The sequence below is a fragment of the Trichomycterus rosablanca genome, chromosome 4 (assembly GCF_030014385.1).
Source record: "Trichomycterus rosablanca isolate fTriRos1 chromosome 4, fTriRos1.hap1, whole genome shotgun sequence".
NCBI classification, from domain to species: Eukaryota; Metazoa; Chordata; class Actinopteri; order Siluriformes; family Trichomycteridae; genus Trichomycterus; species Trichomycterus rosablanca.
The window spans coordinates 19,442,877-19,464,787 of record NC_085991.1 but is presented as its reverse complement, the minus strand read 5'-3'; the positions used below and the strand labels follow the sequence as shown (position 1 = coordinate 19,464,787).

At 40.9% G+C, this 21,911-nt stretch overlaps 1 protein-coding gene across 3 annotated transcripts in view; it reads right to left on the bottom strand.

Annotated features, from left to right (window-relative positions):
- Window positions 1–21,911, bottom strand: part of chd8 (chromodomain helicase DNA binding protein 8) — a 109,338-nt gene that overhangs the window by 85,452 nt on the left and 1,975 nt on the right. For 2 of the 3 annotated variants that reach the window (XM_062993933.1, XM_062993935.1), the window contains 3 exons: window positions 19,137–20,014; window positions 8,266–8,541; window positions 977–1,093 (listed from right to left, as the gene is read on the bottom strand). In XM_062993933.1, the coding sequence (XP_062850003.1) occupies window positions 977–1,093; window positions 8,266–8,541; window positions 19,137–20,000 (1,257 nt within the window). In that variant the 5' untranslated portion in view covers window positions 20,001–20,014. Of the gene's footprint in view, window positions 1–976; window positions 1,094–8,265; window positions 8,542–19,136; window positions 20,028–21,911 lie in introns of all 3 variants that reach the window. The other variant, XM_062993934.1, reaches the window with a different exon arrangement.

The window sequence follows — 21,911 nt, the reverse complement described above, 5'->3', positions numbered from 1 at the left end:
CCCACTGCAGTGTTTACAATGGCACTGCAATGAAATAACATCTCATCAGTGGACCTATGGATGTCTAAGGTAGGGAGAGTGAAAGTTTACAATGTAACAGATGGGCTACACTAAGCAATTGTACACCCACAATGCACATATTAGTCTTAAGGTGCTACCTATGTGAAAAAGTAATTACCCTCTTAACTACTAAATCATTTCCATTTGGTTTAATTTTAGTCACAATCGCATTTACAATCGTATTACATTTACCAAAAATCATCTACATGATATCCCAAGACTTTTGGGATAACATTCTGTAGACTGATAAGTAAAAGGTGAAACATTTTGGAAGACATAGGTCACGTTGCACCCGGCACAAAGATTACAATGCCTCCCACATCATACCATCAATCAAACATGGTGGTTGGTGGTAGTGTGATGGTCAGTGGATGTCTTGCTTCTACAGGACCTGAATTCCCATTCAGAAGCCATGAAAATACCTTAAACAAGAAGTTCATGCTCTAAAAACACAATGCAGCCAAATTAAAACAATGTTTGACAGCAGTTGCTACTGTCAAGGGCAGCAATTACTTTTTCACATGGGTAGTATAGGTTTGGAATAAATCCTTATCTTTAATGAAATGGTAATTTAAAAGCAGCATCTTGTGTTTACTCGAGTTGGCTCTCTTATATTAAAATTATCTGGAAGGTCTGAAAAATTTAAATGTGACCATTTCCCTCCCCTACAGACATAGCCAAAGATGTCTGTGTAGGTGCTCAGCAAGAAAATACTCAGTAAGTATATCTGATAGAAACTAGTTACATACTTGTTTTCCTCTAACAATTAGTACAAACCAATGATCTACCTTACGTTAATATAAACCTCAATAAATCACATGACAAATCTTGTACAGTAAATGGTCTAAAACAATAAGGAATAAAAAAAAAAAAAAAAAAACCTCTAAAATGTATACCTTGTTAGTACAAGTCATACCTGTGGCTGCAAGAGAAGTTTAATAGGTACTGCCAGTTTTTGTCCTCCCTGGGTTTGAGAAATCTGGATGACCTGGGGACTGGTATCAGCACTGGGAGTACTGGAGACTAGCTGAAACTAAAGAAAAACAGGTAAATATTTAGTGCTTATTAGGGCTGGGTGGTATGATGGTACATTCGGTACTGTTTTTGATTGCTCGTACGGTAGGCTTCAACAGGCAGCAAATCATATGATATTGTTCGCCGCTAAAAGCGCTATGAAGCGCTGTGCAGATTAAGTAAAGCTCGGTAGCGTTAGCATAACAGTGTTAACAGATGAGAAGTTTTCTCACTATGGTCTCCTTCTCTTCATTCTCTATCTGTTTTTGTTCATTTTTTTCACCAAAGATGCACCAGAAGAACCAGCCAAAAATGAGCCATGTCGGCAGTTTCGAACAGAGTAAAACACTATATACTGTACTGTTTATCGAGCCATGGCTGTTGCAAAAAAGCAAACAGTGGAGCGACATTATGAATGCTGTAATGATCCTAGTGCTGGACAACAATTCAATATCGATATACTGTATATCGCGATAGAAAATGTTTCAATAACGGTGATATGATTTTTAAACAAATTCGATCGATATACATTTCGTAAGTGCGTGATGACGTGCGCCACAGGCACGAAGCCAGTGCTCAGCGTTACCGCTCTGATTACGCTACCTACAACACGGTGGATATTAGCGGCAAAATGAGTTCAACAGAGAGTGAACGAGCATCCACAGTTTAAAAAGAAGCAGACGAAATAGTTGATGAGAGAAAAAAAATACTCTTTTTTTCTGTATTCTTTAAGCACAACACCTGCTGTAGCAAATTCTGCAGCACTTTTACATTTTTTATCCTGGTTGAGCACTTTTGTTTGAAAATGTTTACATACAAATAAAAAGCAGTCCATGTTGTGGATTAAAGTTAGTTAAGACCAGAGGTAGAAAGTAACGAATTACATTTACTCGCGTTACTGTAATTGAGTAGTTTATTTGTGTACTTGTACTTTTTAAAGGAGATTTTACAGCCTGTAATTTTACTTTTACTTAAGTATGTTTTTTATTAGGAATTGTAATTCGCTACATTTTAAATAACATCCATTACTAAGTAAATAAAATGCTAAAAAAAAAAAATCGCATCTGGGAAACTGCTGCATTAAATTCTGCGATGGGGAGTCAGATCTTTTGGCTCGGTTCCTTTTAAAGAGCCGTATATATATAACGACTCCCAGAAGCGGTTATACAGTTTTAAAAAGTTTTATGGGACTAAAATGACACATTACACATCCCTAAATATTTTAAATGTTGTATCAACATGTTTTTTCTATTATATTTTAATTAAAAACAGCTATTGTGAGATTTATATCCACTTGTCCTGTTTGCATTACACAGGAGAGACCCCCCTGCTGTTAAAAAAGTACTAAGTAACTAAGTACTAAGTAACCTTTACTCTGAGTACATTTTAAATGAGTTACTTTTTACTTGAGTAGATTTTTAGACTACATTTGCCATGTAGCGAACTTAAGTAAAAATTCATTAAAGTAATAGTACTTTTACTTGAGTACAATATTTTAGTACTCTTTCCACCTCTGGTTAAGACATATGGTAATATATTATATTATATATTGTTAAAGCTTACGTTTATTTGAGAATGATGTCGTGTATTTGTTTGTATACAAATGCTGAATACAAATAAAAGGTGAAAGCTAATTTATTAGTACCATTATTATTATTATTATTTCTAATAATTTTAGAGACTTTGCAAATACATTTTTCAGAGGTTTGCAGGTACAGCCTTCCAATGTTGGTGTTCTTGGCAGTTTTTCTGACATTTGTATTATTCATATCGATATCGGAATTATATCGTATCGACCGAAATTAGGAGTTATATCGTGATATAAATTTTAGCCATATCATCCAGCCCTAAATGATCCACATATGCAAGAACACGATTCCTCTTTAGACAGTCGAGTAATAAGTAGGGATGCATCAATACCATTTTTTCCCAACCGAGTACAAGTACATGTATTTTTGTACTTGCCGATACCGATACCAATACCTATTGGATCAGATATCTGACATGTTAGAACAGGGGTTTTCAACCTGGGGGAGTACTTGTCTGGGGGGCGCCAGTGCCTGACCGGGGGGCGTGGCATTATGAGATTTTTTTTGTACTTCTAAAACTAAAGCAATTCACTTTTCACCCACGGGAGACATATTTCATTGGTCTAACTGACCACGCACTCAACGCACTGGTTGACAAAGGGGAGGGGGGCATGCCGCAAGTGTGTGTGTGTGTGTGTGTGGTTGGGGGGGGGGGGGGGGGGCGGGTGCGGCGGTTGGCACTTGTGCGCTCACACTTAGCGACCGAGAGCAGAGTTTTGATCGCCGAGCGAACGCCGAGTTGCTCACGAACCGGCAAATCTAGCTCCGACCAGCCGCCGAGCGAAAATCAGGGCAAAAATCGTGTAGTGTGAACTAGGCGTAAAGCAGCAATAGACACGGTATCGGATGTTTAGTATCGGAGCCTCGTTTGCGAGTACGAGTTAATGAGCGCGGTTTATACCAACAAATCCGATGCAAACTGCAAACGGAGATATTTAAAGTCGTCCATTTTTCTACAACAAACCTGTGATCAAGTTGTCCAGTGAAGTTTGCAATCATCATTTTATTTGTTAAAGGGGGAGCTAAGAGTAATTGTATAATACTTAAATAAACAATACAACAATACAAGTATGTGTGAAACAGTTGCTATATATATATATATATATATATATATATATATATATATATATATATATATATATATATATATACAGGGGTTGGACAAAATAACTGAAACACCTGTCATTTTAGTGTGGGAGGTTTCATGGCTAAATTGGACCAGTCTGGTGGCCAATCTTCATTAATTGCACATTGCACCAGTAAGAGCAGAGTGTGAAGGTTCAATTAGCAGGGTAAGAGCACAGTTTTGCTCAAAATATTGCAATGCACACAACATTATGGGTGCCATACCAGAGTTCAAAAGAGGACAAATTGTTGGTGCACGTCTTGCTGGCGCATCTGTGACCAAGACAGCAAGTCTTTGTGATGTATCAAGAGCCACGGTATCCAGGGTAATGTCAGCATACCACCAAGGACAAACCACATCCAACAGGATTAACTGTGGACGCAAGAGGAAGCTGTCTGAAAGGGATGTTCGGGTGCTAACCCGGATTGTATCCAAAAAACATAAAACCACGGCTGCCCAAATCACGGCAGAATTAAATGTGCACCTCAACTCTCCTGTTTCCACCAGAACTGTCCATCGGGAGCTCCACGGGGTCAATATACACGGCCGGGCTGCTATAGCCAAACCTTTGGTCACTCGTGCCAATGCCAAACGTCGGTTTCAATGGTGCAAGGAGCGCAAATCTTGGGCTGTGGACAATGTGAAACATGTATTGTTCTCTGATGAGTCCACCTTTACTGTTTTCCCCACATCCGGGAGAGTTACGGTGTGGAGAAGCCCCAAAGAAGCGTACCACCCAGACTGTTGCATGCCCAGAGTGAAGCATGGGGGTGGATCAGTGATGGTTTGGGCTGCCATATCATGGCATTCTCTTGGCCCAATACTTGTGCTAGATGGGCGCGTCACTGCCAAGGACTACCGAACCATTCTGGAGGACCATGTGCATCCAATGGCGGTGCCGTGTATCAGGATGACAATGCACCAATACACACAGCAAGACTGGTGAAAGATTGGTTTGATGAACATGAAAGTGAAGTTGAACATCTCCCATGGCCTGCACAGTCACCAGATCTAAAAATTATTGAGCCACTTTGGGGTGTTTTGGAGAAGCGAGTCAGGAAAAGTTTTCCTCCACCAGCATCACGTAGTGACCTGGCCACTATCCTGCAAGAAGAATGGCTTAAAATCCCTCTGACCACTGTGCAGGACTTGTATATGTCATTTCCAAGACGAATTGACGCTGTATTGGCCGCAAAAGGAGGCCCTACACCATACTAATAAATTATTGTGGTCTAAAACCAGGTGTTTCAGTTATTTTGTCCAACCCCTGGTCAGAGGGATTTTAAGCCATTCTTCTTGCAGGATAGTGGCCAGGTCACTACGTGATGCTGGTGGAGGAAAACGTTTCCTGACTCGCTTCTCCAAAACACCTCAAAGTGGCTCGATAATATTTAGATCTGGTGACTGTGCAGGCCATGGGAGATGTTCAACTTCACTTTCATGTTCATCAAACCAATCTTTCACCAGTCTTGCTGTGTGTATTGGTGCATTGTCATCCTGATACACGGCACCGCCATTGGATGCACATGGTCCTCCAGAATGGTTCGGTAGTCCTTGGCAGTGACGCGCCCATCTAGCACAAGTATTGGGCCAAGGGAATGCCATGATATGGCAGCCCAAACCATCACTGATCCACCCCCATGCTTCACTCTGGGCATGCAACAGTCTGGGTGGTACGCTTCTTTGGGGCTTCTCCACACCGTAACTCTCCCGGATGTGGGGAAAACAGTAAAGGTGGACTCATCAGAGAACAATACATGTTTCACATTGTCCACAGCCCAAGATTTGCGCTCCTTGCACCATTGAAACCGACGTTTGGCATTGGCACGAGTGACCAAAGGTTTGGCTATAGCAGCCCGGCCGTGTATATTGACCCTGTGGAGCTCACGACGGACAGTTCTGGTGGAAACAGGAGAGTTGAGGTGCACATTTAATTCTGCCGTGATTTGGGCAGCCGTGGTTTTATGTTTTTTGGATACAATCCGGGTTAGCACCCGAACATCCCTTTCAGACAGCTTCCTCTTGCGTCCACAGTTAATCCTGTTGGATGTGGTTTGTCCTTCTTGGTGGTATGCTGACATTACCCTGGATACCGTGGCTCTTGATACATCACAAAGACTTGCTGTCTTGGTCACAGATGCGCCAGCAAGACGTGCACCAACAATTTGTCCTCTTTTGAACTCTGGTATGTCACCCATAATGTTGTGTGCATTGCAATATTTTGAGCAAAACTGTGCTCTTACCCTGCTAATTGAACCTTCACACTCTGCTCTTACTGGTGCAATGTGCAATTAATGAAGATTGGCCACCAGACTGGTCCAATTTAGCCATGAAACCTCCCACACTAAAATGACAGGTGTTTCAGTTATTTTGTCCAACCCCTGTATGTGTATGTATATATATATATATATATATATATATATATATATATATATATATATATATATATATATATATACACACACACATATATATATATATATATATATACATATACAGTGTATCACAAAAGTGAGTACACCCCTCACATTTCTGCAAATATTTCATTATATCTTTTCATGGGACAACACTATAGACATGACACTTGGATATAACTTAGAGTAGTCGGTGTACAGCTTGTATAGCAGTGTAGATTTACTGTCTTCTGAAAATAACTCAACACACAGCCATTAATGTCTAAATAGCTGGCAACATAAGTGAGTACACCCCACAGTGAACATGTCCAAATTGTGCCCAAATGTGTCGTTGTCCCTCCCTGGTGTCATGTGTCAAGGTCCCAGGTGTAAATTGGGAGCAGGGCTGTTAAATTTGGTGTTTTGGGTACAATTCTCTCATACTGGCCACTGGATATTCAACATGGCACCTCATGGCAAAGAACTCTCTGAGGATGTGAGAAATAGAATTGTTGCTCTCCACAAAGATGGCCTGGGCTATAAGAAGATTGCTAACACCCTGAAACTGAGCTACAGCATGGTGGCCAAGGTCATACAGCGGTTTTCCAGGACAGGTTCCACTCGGAACAGGCTTCGCCAGGGTTGACCAAAGAAGTTGAGTCTACGTGTTCGGCGTCATATCCAGAGGCTGGCTTTAAAAAATAGACACATGAGTGCTGCCAGCATTGCTGCAGAGGTTGAAGACGTGGGAGGTCAGCCTGTCAGTGCTCAGACCATACACCGCTCACTGCATCAACTCGGTCTGCATGGTCGTCATCCCAGAAGGAAGCTGACGCACAAGAAAGCCAGCAAACAGTTTGCTGAAGACAAGCAGTCCAAGAACATGGATTACTGGAATGCCCTGTGGTCTGACGAGACCAAGATAAACTTGTTTGGCTCAGATGGTGTCCAGCATGTGTGGCGGCGCCCTGGTGAGAAGTACCAAGACAACTGTATCTTGCCTACAGTCAAGCATGGTGGTGGTAGCATCATGGTCTTGGGCTGCATGAGTGTTGCTGGCACTGGGGAGCTGCAGTTCATTGAGGGAAACATGAATTCCAACATGTACTGTGACATTCTGAAACAGAGCATGATCCCCTCCCTTCGAAAACTGGGCCTCATGGCAGTTTTCCAACAGGATAACGACCCCAAACACAACCTCCAAGATGACAACTGCCTTGCTGAGGAAGCTGAAGGTAAAGGTGATGGACTAAACCCAATTGAGCACCTGTGGCGCATCCTCAAGTGGAAGGTGGAGGAGTTCAAGGTGTCTAACATCCACCAGCTCCATAATGTCATCATGGAGGAGTGGAAGAGGATTCCAGTAGCAACCTGTGCAGCTCTGGTGAATTCCATGCCCAGGAGGGTTAAGGCAGTGCTGGATAATAATGGTGGTCTCACAAAATATTGACACTTTGGGCACAATTTGTGAACAATGTTCACTGTGGGGTGTACTCACTTATGTTGCCAGCCATTTAGACATTAATGGCTGTGTGTTGAGTTATTTTCAGAAGACAGTAAATCTACACTGCTATACAAGTTGTACACTGACTACTCTAAGTTATATCCAAGTTTTATTTCTATAGTGTTGTCCCATGAAAAGATATAATAAAATATTTGCAGAAATGTGAGGGGTGTACTCACTTTTGTGATACACTGTATATATACAGTATATATCAACTGTTTCACACATACTGATTCCATCATATATCGTGTCATTTTGTGGGGCCAAGCAAAGCTTATAGTACTCATTCAGTACTTCATTATATACATGGACAAATTTAAAACTTTTTATATTCTATGTACTTATTACAGTTGAATAAGCCACAGAAATGTAAAAAGTCCCAGTAATCAAAAAATAAAAAATAAAAATAAAATAAAATCATACCATCAGAATCTTAAAGAAATACCGTGATACAAATTTTTGGTCATACCGCCCAGCCCTAATGCTTATTTATTTACAGTTTATGAAACATTTGCATACATTGCAACTAGCTATATATAAAAAGTTCAAATTACTATTAAAAACACTTTTTGGTCTTACCTTGGCTCCCTGTTGATTAGGCTGCTGCATTTGAAGCTGGATAGTAAGTACTTTTGACTGCGCCCCTGTTTGACCTGCTCTAGCCTGGGTGAGTGCTGCCAGTTGCCCACCCTGAAGGACTAACTTCCCAGGAAGAGTGCCCAAAACAAGCCTGGGCTGCTGAACCTGCTGTCCAGACCCCGGAGTTGAAGTGCCTCCAGCTGAAACTGCTCCGGCTTGGTTCACACCACCCTGAGAAGGCTGCTGCAGTACAAGTGTAATTCTCTTAGCATCACCCTGGCAGGAAATAATTTAATAAAAATTAGTGACCCTGGCTAAGAAAAAGCAGTTGATTAAAAAGAAATGGAAAAATAAAGTGCTGTAAAAGTAACTGCCCCACTCAAATTGACTCTGTTAATGCAAATTTGTCACACTAGAGTTAAGTAGGGTAGCACAGTGGTTCTCAACCTTTTTTTTCTCTAAGACCCCCCCCCCCCCCCAGTCTTTAATTTTTTTCTGAGACCCTCTTGACAATGGTTATAATATTCTTAGACTTTCAGCAAGGATGATGAAAGGTATTGTGTTCTTGCTCACAGGAAATTCAATGAATGACTTTTGGTTGATGTAGTGGGTTCACTTCAGGTGAACTGGTGGTACGAGCTTCTTCACCTGGGTCTGTTTCAGCAGAATCTGCAACAGCTAAAGTGGAATCACAGTCGCCGCCTGTGTCAAAGTGGTGAGCCATTACCCATCTTTGCTTCTGTCCCAACTTTTTGTGAAGTGCATCTTTAATTCTAAATTTCTTAGGATTCTATAAAAGACCAATATTAAATGACTGCAAAAATGACCAATCACATCTTCCCTTTAAATGATAAATGGGTGGATTTTATCATCGTTAACTTAATGACAAGTTCCACTATAGCTGAACTATAGTCTTCATTTGTTTCTATTTTTTGTTTCTTAACAGTACTTTTGAAAATAAGTCAAAATATGACTGGCCAATATGACAACTTATGAAATGGTGTTGCATTTGTCTCCATATTTGTCATTTTCTGTCTTATGAAGACAGAATTTTTTTTTTTAATCTGCTGAATCTGTTTTACAAGCTGAATACACTAGAGGGGTGTGTCAGTGCAAACTGTGTGGGGGTGGAAATGAGAGAAGTAGGAGAGAGACAGACATTGAAAATTTACGTGTTTTTGGATTTTTGGAGTTTGGACTTATTGGTTGTATGAGAAGATGAAGCGAACCATAAACATAGAACAAGCTGTTGATTTCTTCCTTTTTTTAGAAAAAGAAAAAAATCTGCAGAATAGAGTCAGAGTGTTGTTGCCAAAAGAGGTTTATTTTGTATTTTGCACTGAAGTCAATGGATGAATGGATTTTTTTTTATGCTAGCTTTAGACAGGACATAAAAGTGTATGTCTATGTAAACTGGCAAACCTGCTTTTATTGTTTTGTGTTTTGCATATAAACTCATTACTATATGCATATATACATCGATCAGCCATAACAATAAAACCACCTCCTTGCTTCTACACTCACTGTTCATTTCATCAGCTCCACTTACCATGTAGAAGCACTTTGTAGTCCTACAATTACTGACTGTAGTCCATGTATTTCTCTACATACTTTTTTAGCCTGCTTTCACCCTGTTCTTCAATGGTCAGGACCCCCACAGGACCACTACAGAGTAGGTATTATTTGGGTGGTGGATTATTCTCAGCACTGCAGTGACACTGACATGGTGGTGGTGTGTTAGTGTGTGTTGGGCTGATATGAGTGGATAAGACACAGCAGCGCTGCTGGAGTTGTTAAACACCTCAGTGTCACTGCTGAACTGAGAACCAAAAATATCCAGCTAACATTGCCCTGTGGTTAGCGTCCTGTGACCACTGATAAAGGTCTAGAAGAATAACAACTCCAACAGCAGCAATAAATGAGCGATCATCTCTGACTTTACATCTACAAGGTGGACCAGCTAGGTAGGAGTGTCTAATAGAGTGGACAGTGGGTGGACAATGGTATTTAAAAACTCCAACAGCGCTGCTGTGTCTGATCCACTCATATCAGCACAACACACACTAACACATCATCACCACATCAGTGTCACTGCAGTGCTGAGAATGATCCACCACCCAAATAATGCCTGCTCAGTGGTGGTCCTGTGGGGGTCCTGACCATTGAAGAACAGGGTGAAAGCAGGCTAAAAAAAAGTATGTAGAGAAATAGATGGACTAGTCAGTAATTGTAGAACTACAAAGTGCTTCTATATGGTAAGTGAAGCTGATAAAAATGGACAGTGAGTGTAGAAACAAGGAGGTGGTTTTAATGTTATGCCTGATCGATGTAGGAAGGCCTACACGGAAAGAGCATGGGAGGAGGGATCAAACCAGGTCAAGAACTCCACAAGCCCAGTCAGCACATCCTCACATCTCTGGAAGATAGGGCCCTGATACTGCCCCACAAAGCAGCAGGTTCATGCCTGGCAGAACACCCGGGGGCCAGCTGAACTCACATACCACACATTCACCTGTGGACCTTTTCCAGTTGTTTGTCTGTGCTTATACCATGAGGACAATCTGCAAAAACATCAACTACCCAAAGAAAATGGGCAATAAGTACAAGTGGGCTGAGGTTGAAACTGAGGAACTCTACAGATTCATTGGTCTCCTCATATATACAGCGTTGGTGTCAAGTATTCAAGTTTACTGGAGACACAACCACATCTTGTCTGTGCCGTTTCCAGCCACTGTCATGACAAATTCGAAGATAAATTCACAGCGTTACTTTGGAACATCCACTACAACGATCCAGAGGAGAATGTCAAAAATGACAAAAAAGGAACACCAAATTTGACAAGTTGTTTAGAGCCAAGCTTCTTCTTGATGACATTCACAATGCCTACAAGGCTCATTATCACCCAAGGAAGGAATTGGCAGTTGATTGGCCAAGGAAGGAAGAATGGTGGCAACCAAGGCAAAAAGGGGCATGACCCAATATTAGAAGGACAATCCAACAAAATGGGGGATCAAGCTTGTCATAGCTTATTCATGCAATGGCATGCACCATCAATTATAACATGTACATCGGCAAATCTCACACGCCCAGTGTGCATGGACTGACCTATGATGTGGTCATGGATCTAATTCAGCCATCCTATGTTGGAACTGAATGCCATATTTGTACAGACCATTTTTACAGTCCCAGACTACTCCTTGACCTGGCCAGCATAAAGTTTGGAGCCTGTGATACCTACAAGGACAACAGAATAGGATGTCCGACTGGGAGAGCAAATGCCCTCACCAGAAAATCCTAAAGAGGCAGTCAGATGGATCAGAGAGGGCCACCTGGTCTTTGTGAAGTGAATGGACACATGGTAGGTGTCGATGTGCTCCACAATCCATCCAGCAATTACTGGTGAGGCAGTGAAGAGAAAAGTCAAGAATGAAAATGGACACTGGGCAGTGAAAGACACTCCCCACCCCAATCATTGATTATAATTGGATCATGGGTGTGGTGGACCAGCTCCTCCCACCACAGAAATGTTTGCTGGCATCCTACAATGTTTCTCCACTTTGTGGACATTGCAACAACAAATGCCTACATCCTGCACTGGCAACAGGTACAGCAGATGACTCACAATAATTTCATAGCTGGGCTGGTGTCCCAACTGTGTGGAGTGAACAATAAATGATTTTCTATTAAAAGCAGCACTGACCATGTTTCTGTTACCATTGCCAGTCAACAAAGCCGCAGGACCTGTCAACACTGCCTTCAAGTGGACAAAAAAAGGAACCTCACTCCTTGGAAGTGAAAGTGCTGTGATATACCAGGGCTCTAGACTAACTTTTTGCACTGGTTGCACTGGTGCGCCTAACTTTTTTTCTTAGGTGCACCAGCACAAAAGTTAGGTGCACCCAAATTTTCGACCGCATCGCATTTAACACCGCAGTTTTACAGGTTCACTTTTTTTTTTAAAATCACTGTCCACACAGGCAATATTGACTTGTAAATAACTAACAATCTGGTCAACATGGCCTCGTCTGATGATCTGTTTGCTACTGCCTGCCACTGAAAGGCAGTGGGGAGAGGGGGACACTCGGGCAGTGCATTTATCGCGGCATGTAATGTGTTTTATAGATGCATTGGGCTTTTTCAGCCTTTCAATTCGAAATGTATTAGAACCAGTCACAAATATACTATTGCCGGCCATGGTCTTCCCATGCTCTTTACAGTTAATATACTGTAGTAATTATACAGTTAATACAGTTAATTATAGTATTATAGACTAATTATAGCACACTTATAAAAATTATAAAAATAATAATAGAGTAAATGTGTATGTATGTGTGTGTGTATATTTAAAATGATATGTATATGTTTGTGTGTGTGTGTGTGTGTGTGTGTGTGTGTGTGTATGGGGCTCTAGAGTGTTAGAGTGTAATCTTAAATGCAGTGCATTATATTATCGGCTTTACTGAATCTTTTACACAGATTCCCAAAATCGCTTGCGGTGCACTCACTGCGTATTTTGACTACATGTATTGTAATATATTTTGGTCTTTTAGTTATTTTTATATTTTACTTAACGAAAATATTGTCGTGTTTTTACTTTCACTATCGCGGCACTTTACCGCTAGCATTAGCCCCTTGCTACTGTAGAGGGTCGGCTCACCTAGCCGCTGTCCGGTGGGGATGCTGCGGGTCTTTTGCTGTGCGGTGGTGGAGGTGTGGGAATAAAGGCACACGACAGGGTCGAGTCACTTTAACTGTTTAGTCAGGACTTAAGTGAGCATTACAACACTTTACACCGCCGAGCTCCAGAACCCGAACTTCCATTCTGGGGACATCCGGCGAGTCTCATATACAAAACTAAACTAACTGCAGAACATCCGAACATGTATAAACCGGGTGCTGCATTCTGATTGGCTGAGCTGAATGTCGCTCACATATCACCGCTACAATAATGTCCCGCCCTTCGCTATCTCTGATTGGTTTAGACCATGTTATTGGCCTAATGTGTGTCTGGTTTTATTTCCCCTCGGACGCCTGGTCGCACCGGTGCGACCTGAGATTTTTTTTAGTCGCACCATTGAGAAATTAGGTCGCATGTGCGACCAAATTGGTCGCACTCTAGAGCCCTGTATACTGTAGCTCTCTCTGTCATGATTGACAGAAACTGTTTTGAAGAGTGGCACAGATGAAGGAAAACACCTATGGCCAGTCTTTGTTGTAAATAGTTGTTTAAAGCTTGTTTTTTTTATCTCAATTGGATCCTCAAATCATTTTCTGGGGGTCCTAAATAGTGCAAAAGTAGCATACAAAGAGTTGCATAGCTTAAACAACATCCATGGCCACACCTAGTGCTGGACAATAATTCGATATCGATATACAGTGTATCACAAAAGTGAGTATACCCCTCACATTTCTGCAAATATTTCATTATATCTTTTCATGGGACAACACTATAGACATGAAACTTGGATATAACTTAGAGTAGTCAGTGTACAGCTTGTATAGCAGTGTAGATTTACTGTCTTCTGAAAATAACTCAACACACAGCCATTAATGTCTAAATAGCTGGCAACATAAGTGAGTACACCCCACAGTGAACATGTCCAAATTGTGCCCAAATGTGTCGTTGTCCCTCCCTGGTGTCATGTGTCAAGGTCCCAGGTGTAAATGGGGAGCAGGGCTGTTAAATTTGGTGTTTTGGGTACAATTCTCTCATACTGGCCACTGGATATTCAACATGGCACCTCATGGCAAAGAACTCTCTGAGGATGTGAGAAATAGAATTGTTGCTCTCCACAAAGATGGCCTGGGCTATAAGAAGATTGCTAACACCCTGAAACTGAGCTACAGCATGGTGGCCAAGGTCATACAGCGGTTTTCCAGGACAGGTTCCACTCGGAACAGGCTTCCCCAGGGTCGACCAAAGAAGTTGAGTCCACGTGTTCGGCATCATATCCAGAGGTTGGCTTTAAAAAATAGACACATAAGTGCTGCCAGCATTGCTGCAGAGGTTGAAGACGTGGGAGGTCAGCCTGTCAGTGCTCAGACCATACGCCGCACACTGCATCAACTCGGTCTGCATGGTCGTCATCCCAGAAGGAAGCTGATGCACAAGAAAGCCTGCAAACAGTTTGCTGAAGACAAGCAGTCCAAGAACATGGATTACTGGAATGCCCTGTGGTCTGACGAGACCAAGATAAACTTGTTTGGCTCAGATGGTGTTCAGCATGTGTGGCGGCGCCCTGGTGAGAAGTACCAAGACAACTGTATCTTGCCTACAGTCAAGCATGGTGGTGGTAGCATCATGGTCTTGGGCTGCATGAGTGTTGCTGGCACTGGGGAGCTGCAGTTCATTGAGGGAAACATGAATTCCAACATGTACTGTGACATTCTGAAACAGAGCATGATCCCCTCCCTTCGAAAACTGGGCCTCATGGCAGTTTTCCAACAGGATAACGACCCCAAACACAACCTCCAAGATGACAACTGCCTTGCTGAGGAAGCTGAAGGTAAAGGTGATAGACCAAACCCAATTGAGCACCTGTGGCGCATCCTCAAGTGGAAGGTGGAGCAGTTCAAGGTGTCTAACATCCACCAGCTCCGTGATGTCATCATGGAGGAGTGGAAGAGGATTCCAGTAGCAACCTGTGCAGCTCTGGTGAATTCCATGCCCAGGAGGGTTAAGGCCGTGCTGGATAATAATGGTGGTCAGACAAAATATTGACACTTTGGGCACAATTTGGACATGTTCACTGTGGGGTGTACTCACTTATGTTGCCAGCCATTTAGACATTAATGGCTGTGTGTTGAGTTATTTTCAGAAGACAGTAAATCTACACTGCTATACAAGTTGTACACTGACTACTCTAACTTATATCCAAGTTTTATTTCTATAGTGTTGTCCCATGAAAAGATATAATAAAATATTTGCAGAAATGTGAGGGGTGTACTCACTTTTGTGATACACTGTATATCGCGATAGAAAATGTTTCAATAACGGTGATATGATTTTTAAACAAACTCGATCAATATTCATTACGTCAGTGCGTGATGACGTACGCCACAATGCGTGATGACGTACGCCACAGGCACGAAGCCTGTTACCGCTGTGATTACACTCCGCTACAACACGGTGGATGTTAGCGGCAAAATGAGCTCAGCAGCTGTGAGTGAACAAGCGTCCCCAGTTGAACAAGAAGCAGAAGACATAGTTGACAAGAGAGGAAAGACTAATTCAGTGGTGTGGAAGTGGTTCGGGTATCGAAGGTCTGATAAACTTCAGCTTTCAGTCTGCTGCAAAATAAAACATCTTGTGAAAAGTAATAAGAATGGAGCTTATCTGTTTTTTGCAAATGAAGGGTTAGGCTTATGCTATTTTGTGTATGGTATGGGTATTTTTCTGTTCGTAAAATCATTGTAGTAACATTATTTTGTCAAATCAAGCATAACATTGTTAAATGTGATTGTGCTATAAATGAGAATTCTCTCTCTCTCTCTCTCTCTCTCTCTCTCTCTCTCTCTCTCTCTCTCGTTAACCAAGACAAGCGAGTGGACAGAGCAATTGGGGTCTGTAAAAAGGTGGTGGCTGCCTTCTCCTTATAAATATAAGATATTAATGTTTTTTTTTTTTTTTTTTTTTGGAATTAACCCTTTACAGGCCAGTTAGTTTTATCGAAAAAAAACAAAAACAAAAAACTAAAATAATTTCCATAAAATACATTACATACAAAAACTCACACTCGTGGTCCTAAGGACAAAAAATGGCCACTTCCCCAAAACTGCTGTAAAAATATCATACATTAATATTTTTTTCCACTTTAAATGAGTCAAACTTTTAAATCTACTTCTGCCTGAAACATACATACCAAATATTAATGTTATTTTTGGATTTTTTAACCCTTTACATGCCAGTTTGTTTACATAGCACCACTGTTTTTCATAAATAAATAAATAAAATAAAAAAATTACAAAACATTTTTTTTCCATAAAATGCATTTCAAGGAGCATTTGATAAGTATTGTTATTAGGCCCTGAGGTGGGTCAATGATTGGCAGCAACATTGATTTTGATGCTTTTTTTTTTTTTTTTTTGCAGTGTCAGATTTAAAGAAAAAAAACTCACACTCGTGGTCCTAAGGACAAAAAATGGCCGCTTCCCCAAAACTGCTGTAAAAATATCATACATTACTATTTTTTTCCACCTTAAATGAGTCAAACTTTTAAAACTACTTCTGCCTGAAATATACATACCAAATATTACTTATATTTTTGGAATTTTTAACCCTTTACAGGCCAGTTTGTTTACATAGCACCACTGTTTTTCATAGAAAAAAAAAACAAAAAACTAAAATAATTTCCATAAAATACATTTCAAGGAGCATTTGATTCTTATTAGGCCCTGAGGTGGGTCAATGATTGGCAGCAACATTGATTTTGGTGCATTTTTTGTTTTGGCAGTGTCAGATTAAAAGAAAAACTCACACTCAAGGTCCTAAGGACAAAAAATGGCCTCTTCCCAAAAAACGCTGTAAAAATATATATTTTTTTCATTTAAATGAGTAAACCAAAAAGGGGGAGAGGGCAAAAGAGAGAGAGAGACAGACAGACATACAGAGAGTATGTCTGAGTGTGAAAGTCCAGCTCAGGTGGCGCCGAGGCTGCAAACGGACAGAATGTAGTCCTTGCATGTGAATATTCCAAGTGTACAGCAGGTGCTCAGAAGGAAACTGGCCCTGGTTGGCACAAATTACCGACACAAGCCTGAGCTTCCCCTCAATTGCTTCAGGCAAGAGTGCTCTTCTCCTCCACCTTTGCTTTTACGAAGACCCACACACTGGTCTCTTACATCCCTTGACGGGGCAGGAATGTGCTGCTCCTAAGCACGAAACACCACACAAGGTGGGAGAAATGCCCCACACATCAAAAAGAGAGGGTGTTTTCCCTGCTCATCAGCTGCTGCAGGGATAGGTGCAGATATGCAGGGTGCTGCTCCAGGCCCCTTTCTCATTCATAAATATAAGGGCAGGAGGCAGTTCGACTTCTGCAGACAGAAAGAGAAGAGTTTCCAATGAAGGTGCGTCATGGCCACAATATGCTGCAGGATTTCATCCGTCAGCAGCAGTAAAAAGCTGGACGTCAAGTCACTGATCCAGGCAGCGGCATTGTGTGTAGGTCCCAGGATTAAACCTGGCTTCTGGGATGTAATGGAGCACCTCAGTGTTTGAGGGAGACCAAAATATTTTGCCATTTTTTGAAGTCCATTCCACCACTGCTTCGTCCATGTCCTCTCTGCTGTCATATTCAGATAGTTGGACTCCAGCTGGTCATTTTCTACCTCTGAGGCCTTCTCTCCATCAGACTCAGAGCCCTCGGAGGAGGTTGAGGAGCCATTCTCGCACTCAGAATGCATGATCAATCCCAGTGCCTCCTGGGTGCTGTAATGACTTGCCATCTCCAAAATGACCACTCCTGTACTACTGCTAATACTTATAGCCATGGCTGTAGTACACCTACATAAACAACCTGAGCGAGAGCCCAAACAAAGTCCTATTTTGTTTTGGTTCTCTCTACTCATCGTTTTTATTATTGAATTAGTTTATAATGCAGAGTGTGGTCTTCAAAGAGAAAAGATTTATGAAGTTGGACACACACACACCGTTATCCAACATCAATAGTGATACACACTTTTCAAGACACTTATTATTTTTTTTTTTTTTCACACACACGCGAAATTTTGCTGCATGCTTTAAAAGGGAAAAAGTAGTGCCAACTGTTAGAAAAATATATAAATTAAAAGTTGAAAGCTAGTAGTTCAAAATGAAATCTTAACCTAAATGAAAGCATTAGTTTATGTTAGCATTTTCAACGGGACATTTTTTGTCCTTTTGCTTTTAGCAGCAGGGTATAAACTGGCAATTTTTAAGTATCAAAGCCACCTAAGTAAAGTCATATGAGCACTTGCAAGGTGGGAGGAGGTGAGTGTAATTTCTAATGAATCACAGGTCAAACAAGGATGCTATTAATCCATTCCTGCCATTGTTTTTTATTTTGTAACATTTTTATCTGCTTTTTATTTTTGTCTTGCACTTTCTGTATTAAATATGTAGCAGATTCACTAAACACTTTATTGGCACCAACAAGTAGGTAATACATCATGTAAATATCTCTATCTGAAATATTTACCACAACTATAGTTATTATAAAATAATAAGCAGAGTTTCTTAATTTATACTGGGACATGAAAAATATCCACACAATCTGATTTTATACTGACAAAACCTCCAGTCTGCCATTTTAATGCAAGATAGATAGATAGATATATAGATAGATAGATAGATAGATAGATAGATAGATAGATAGATAGATAGATAGATAGATAGATAGATAGATAGATAGATAGATATTTTATATTTCCAGAGGAACATTATTGGGTAGTAACATAAGTGCATATTTGTTTTGTTGCTTAGATTAGAATAGCAGCACACTGGAGGTGTACTTTTGTGCTGATGGTGTCTCTCAAATCAGTGGTCTCATCTCATGTCTAGAATCTATACAGGTGCTTTGAGACAATGTCCAGTCTAAAAAGCGCTATACAAATAAATTTGACTTGACTGTGAGAAACATTAACTGGTATAGCCACAATGCAAGAAGATTTAGACATGCTTGTTATTTAAAGATAAAACAAAATGTGCATTGAAATAAGCACCTTTTGCATTTTAGGATTCCAGTGTTACTCAGTTTTACATTTGCTTTCTTTTGTTATTTTTAACCTTGATATTTTCAATTGCAAGCATATTGTAGAACAACAAAATGCACAGTTTTTTGAGAATAATTGTTAGTTAGATTTATGGATCGTGTAACAAATAAACAATTTACCTGTTGATGTACTGTTGACAAAGTTACACCTTGTGGTTGGGCAGCCACTGTACTTCCAGATGCCACCTGCTCCTGGACTTGTGCTTGTACTGAAACCTGTCCTGGCTGTGTTTGAGTCTGTAAGTGCAGCTTTGGCACCTGTGACCGTGTCTGAGGCAACGAGGTCAGCAGCACCTGCTTCATGGGTCCATTGGGTGTCTGCACCATCTGGACACCTGTGCCCATCTTTACCTGTCCGTGGACAGCATTTAACACTGCTCCGCCTGAGACAATGGACATTCCAGGTTTCACAGGAGTCCCTGTCAGAACTCTTGCAATGGTAAGTTTCCCAGGAGAGCCTGCAGTTCCTGCAATACTTTGTAGCACCTGGGCCTGACCATGAGGGCCCTTCAGAATCATGATTTTTGGAGCTGTCTGCCTTGATGTCTTTTGAGTAACTGCAGAAAGCTGTTGCAGTGTAGCCTGGGCACCTGACACAGGTAGAGCCAAAGGGGAACTTAAAAGAACAGCAGTTGAACCCCTACTAGTACCAGCCATGGGAAGAGAGGACCGTGGCATTGCCTGAGCAGAAAATGAAGCTGCAGCAACAGATGCTGTCTGGGGAATTTGTTGTATATGGAGTGGTACAGCAGAGACAGGGGTGTCTATAGGTGTTGTGGATTTTATAGGAGCTGGGGAACTGTCACCAAACACAGGGTTACTGGAGTCTGTGGTTGCATTTAATGCAGGGTCCACCTGTCCCAAGGCCAACTTTAGAGCCTCCTCAACTGGGTCTGAAGAACTCTGGGGAAAGGTTTCTTCTGATAGAGGATCCAGGTTAAACAGTGGCGTGTCATCAAATAGGTCCATAATGGGATCTGCCATCTTGTCAGAGTTTGCTGAAAAACAGAACTGTAAATATAAACTTCAGACAAAACTTCTAACATTAAAAGAAGGAATAAGAAAGGTATTTATTCCCTAACTAGCAGCAAAACCACTTTCTGACAGCTGTGCCACTAAGGTCTAAGCTTGAAAGTAACACACAAAATTGACAACACTGACTGACAGTAATCACAGCATATTCATTTACAGTTTTGCATGAAATGTATTGTTGGATGCATTTGTGGATATAAGAAAAAGGTAAAACTTTATTTCATTTTCCCTCTTTTTAGCAAGTTAAACTTCAGTCACAAAAAAGGATTCCAGGATTATTAAATGTGGGATTGCTATCTGAAATGCAAACCCAATCTGTAAGTGATAAACAGATTAGGTTTTTGTGAAAGTTTGCTTTTGCCCAGCAAGTCAGTGGCAAACTGGGTAAAAGATTTTATTCAGAATAAATCACCTGGCATGTCAAGTGTATTTCAATACACAGGGGGTTACTAACTCTTGGTGTTTTGCATGGGTATTACATGTTAAGCATGTGTGGATAAAGCAGGGGATACTGGATATATCACTGACACTTTTTGATAAGGCAGATCATTTAAGTGTCCTCACAAGAGTGTACTAAAAGAAAGAGCATCCACTTTCACTTGACCATGACTGCCAGACCTGAACCACATTGTGCCACGCTGTCCAGAGTTTAAAAAAAAGAATGCGTAAATAGCACTAAACACAAAGACAAATAATGCAGATTAATCTAAATCCTACATCAACATTCCATCATCAAAATCCCCCTCTCTGCCACTTTTCACTGCTGTTTTTACACACTTTACAGAAGCAGAGAAGTCATCAATTGAGTCGTACAAAGAAAAAAATGTTTACTGTTTAAACGCACAACTTCTTTTTACCAAGGGCCGATTTCACATAACACCTAAACCAGAAGGCCACACATTTCATTTTTACAGACCTGTCCACATTAATTTGTAATACAGTTAGGGCTGGGTGATATTGAAAAAAAATTCATTTTTTTTGTTGTTGTTGTTTAATGCAATTGAAACATTTTAATTTATAAGACTGCAGAAATGCAAAAATAGTAACAGCACCACCTAATTATCCTTTCAAGGAACTCAAACTTTATAACAATAATTAACAATAATTTAAACAAAATAGAAATCTTAATTAGCTATATCCTTTATATAAAAAACTCACTTTAAATAATGTGCAGCATAAGAAAAGTGCAAAACCACGAAAAGTTTTTTACAGGTTTTTTAAAAGGAACACAAGCCTGTTTACTGTTTCCACCATATAAGTGAGTCTGTATCAGTATTTACACTGGGGGACATTGAGTAATCACTCAGCTTTGATTTTGTCCTCTTGTGAATGGGGGGTGGATGGAGGGGGCACGTTCTGCTTCTGACCATATGGACTACAACTCCCATGCTCCCCCGCACTGTCACGTGACTATCACATGTCCCCGGTCAGCCAATCCTGATCGCGCTCACCGTCTCCGGAGTTTTGATTCAGTTCAGCTGTGTTCGGTTCCATGCGCATCCTAATTAAACTCTTCTGTTTGAGTCTCGTTGTGAAGTTTTGTCGATTGTGTTTGCGCTCCTTATTTCTAAATCTAACCATTACCGTGTATGACCCTTGTTGTCTTTGCTGCCCTCTGTTTATCCTCTGGTTTTGGACTCTACCTGATTTTGTACACTGTTTTTGCCCTTTTAATATTAAACTTTCCCTGATTTATATTCCGCGAGCGTCTGCTCAGTTTCTGCCTCGTGACATGTTGGTATCTTAATTAAAATATAAAGTATGTAAACAATCGCGATTGTCACATTGTAACATCAGGTGAAAACGTTCATGCGAATTAACCGAATTAATCGTGAAAATCGCCCAGCCCTAAATACAGTTACA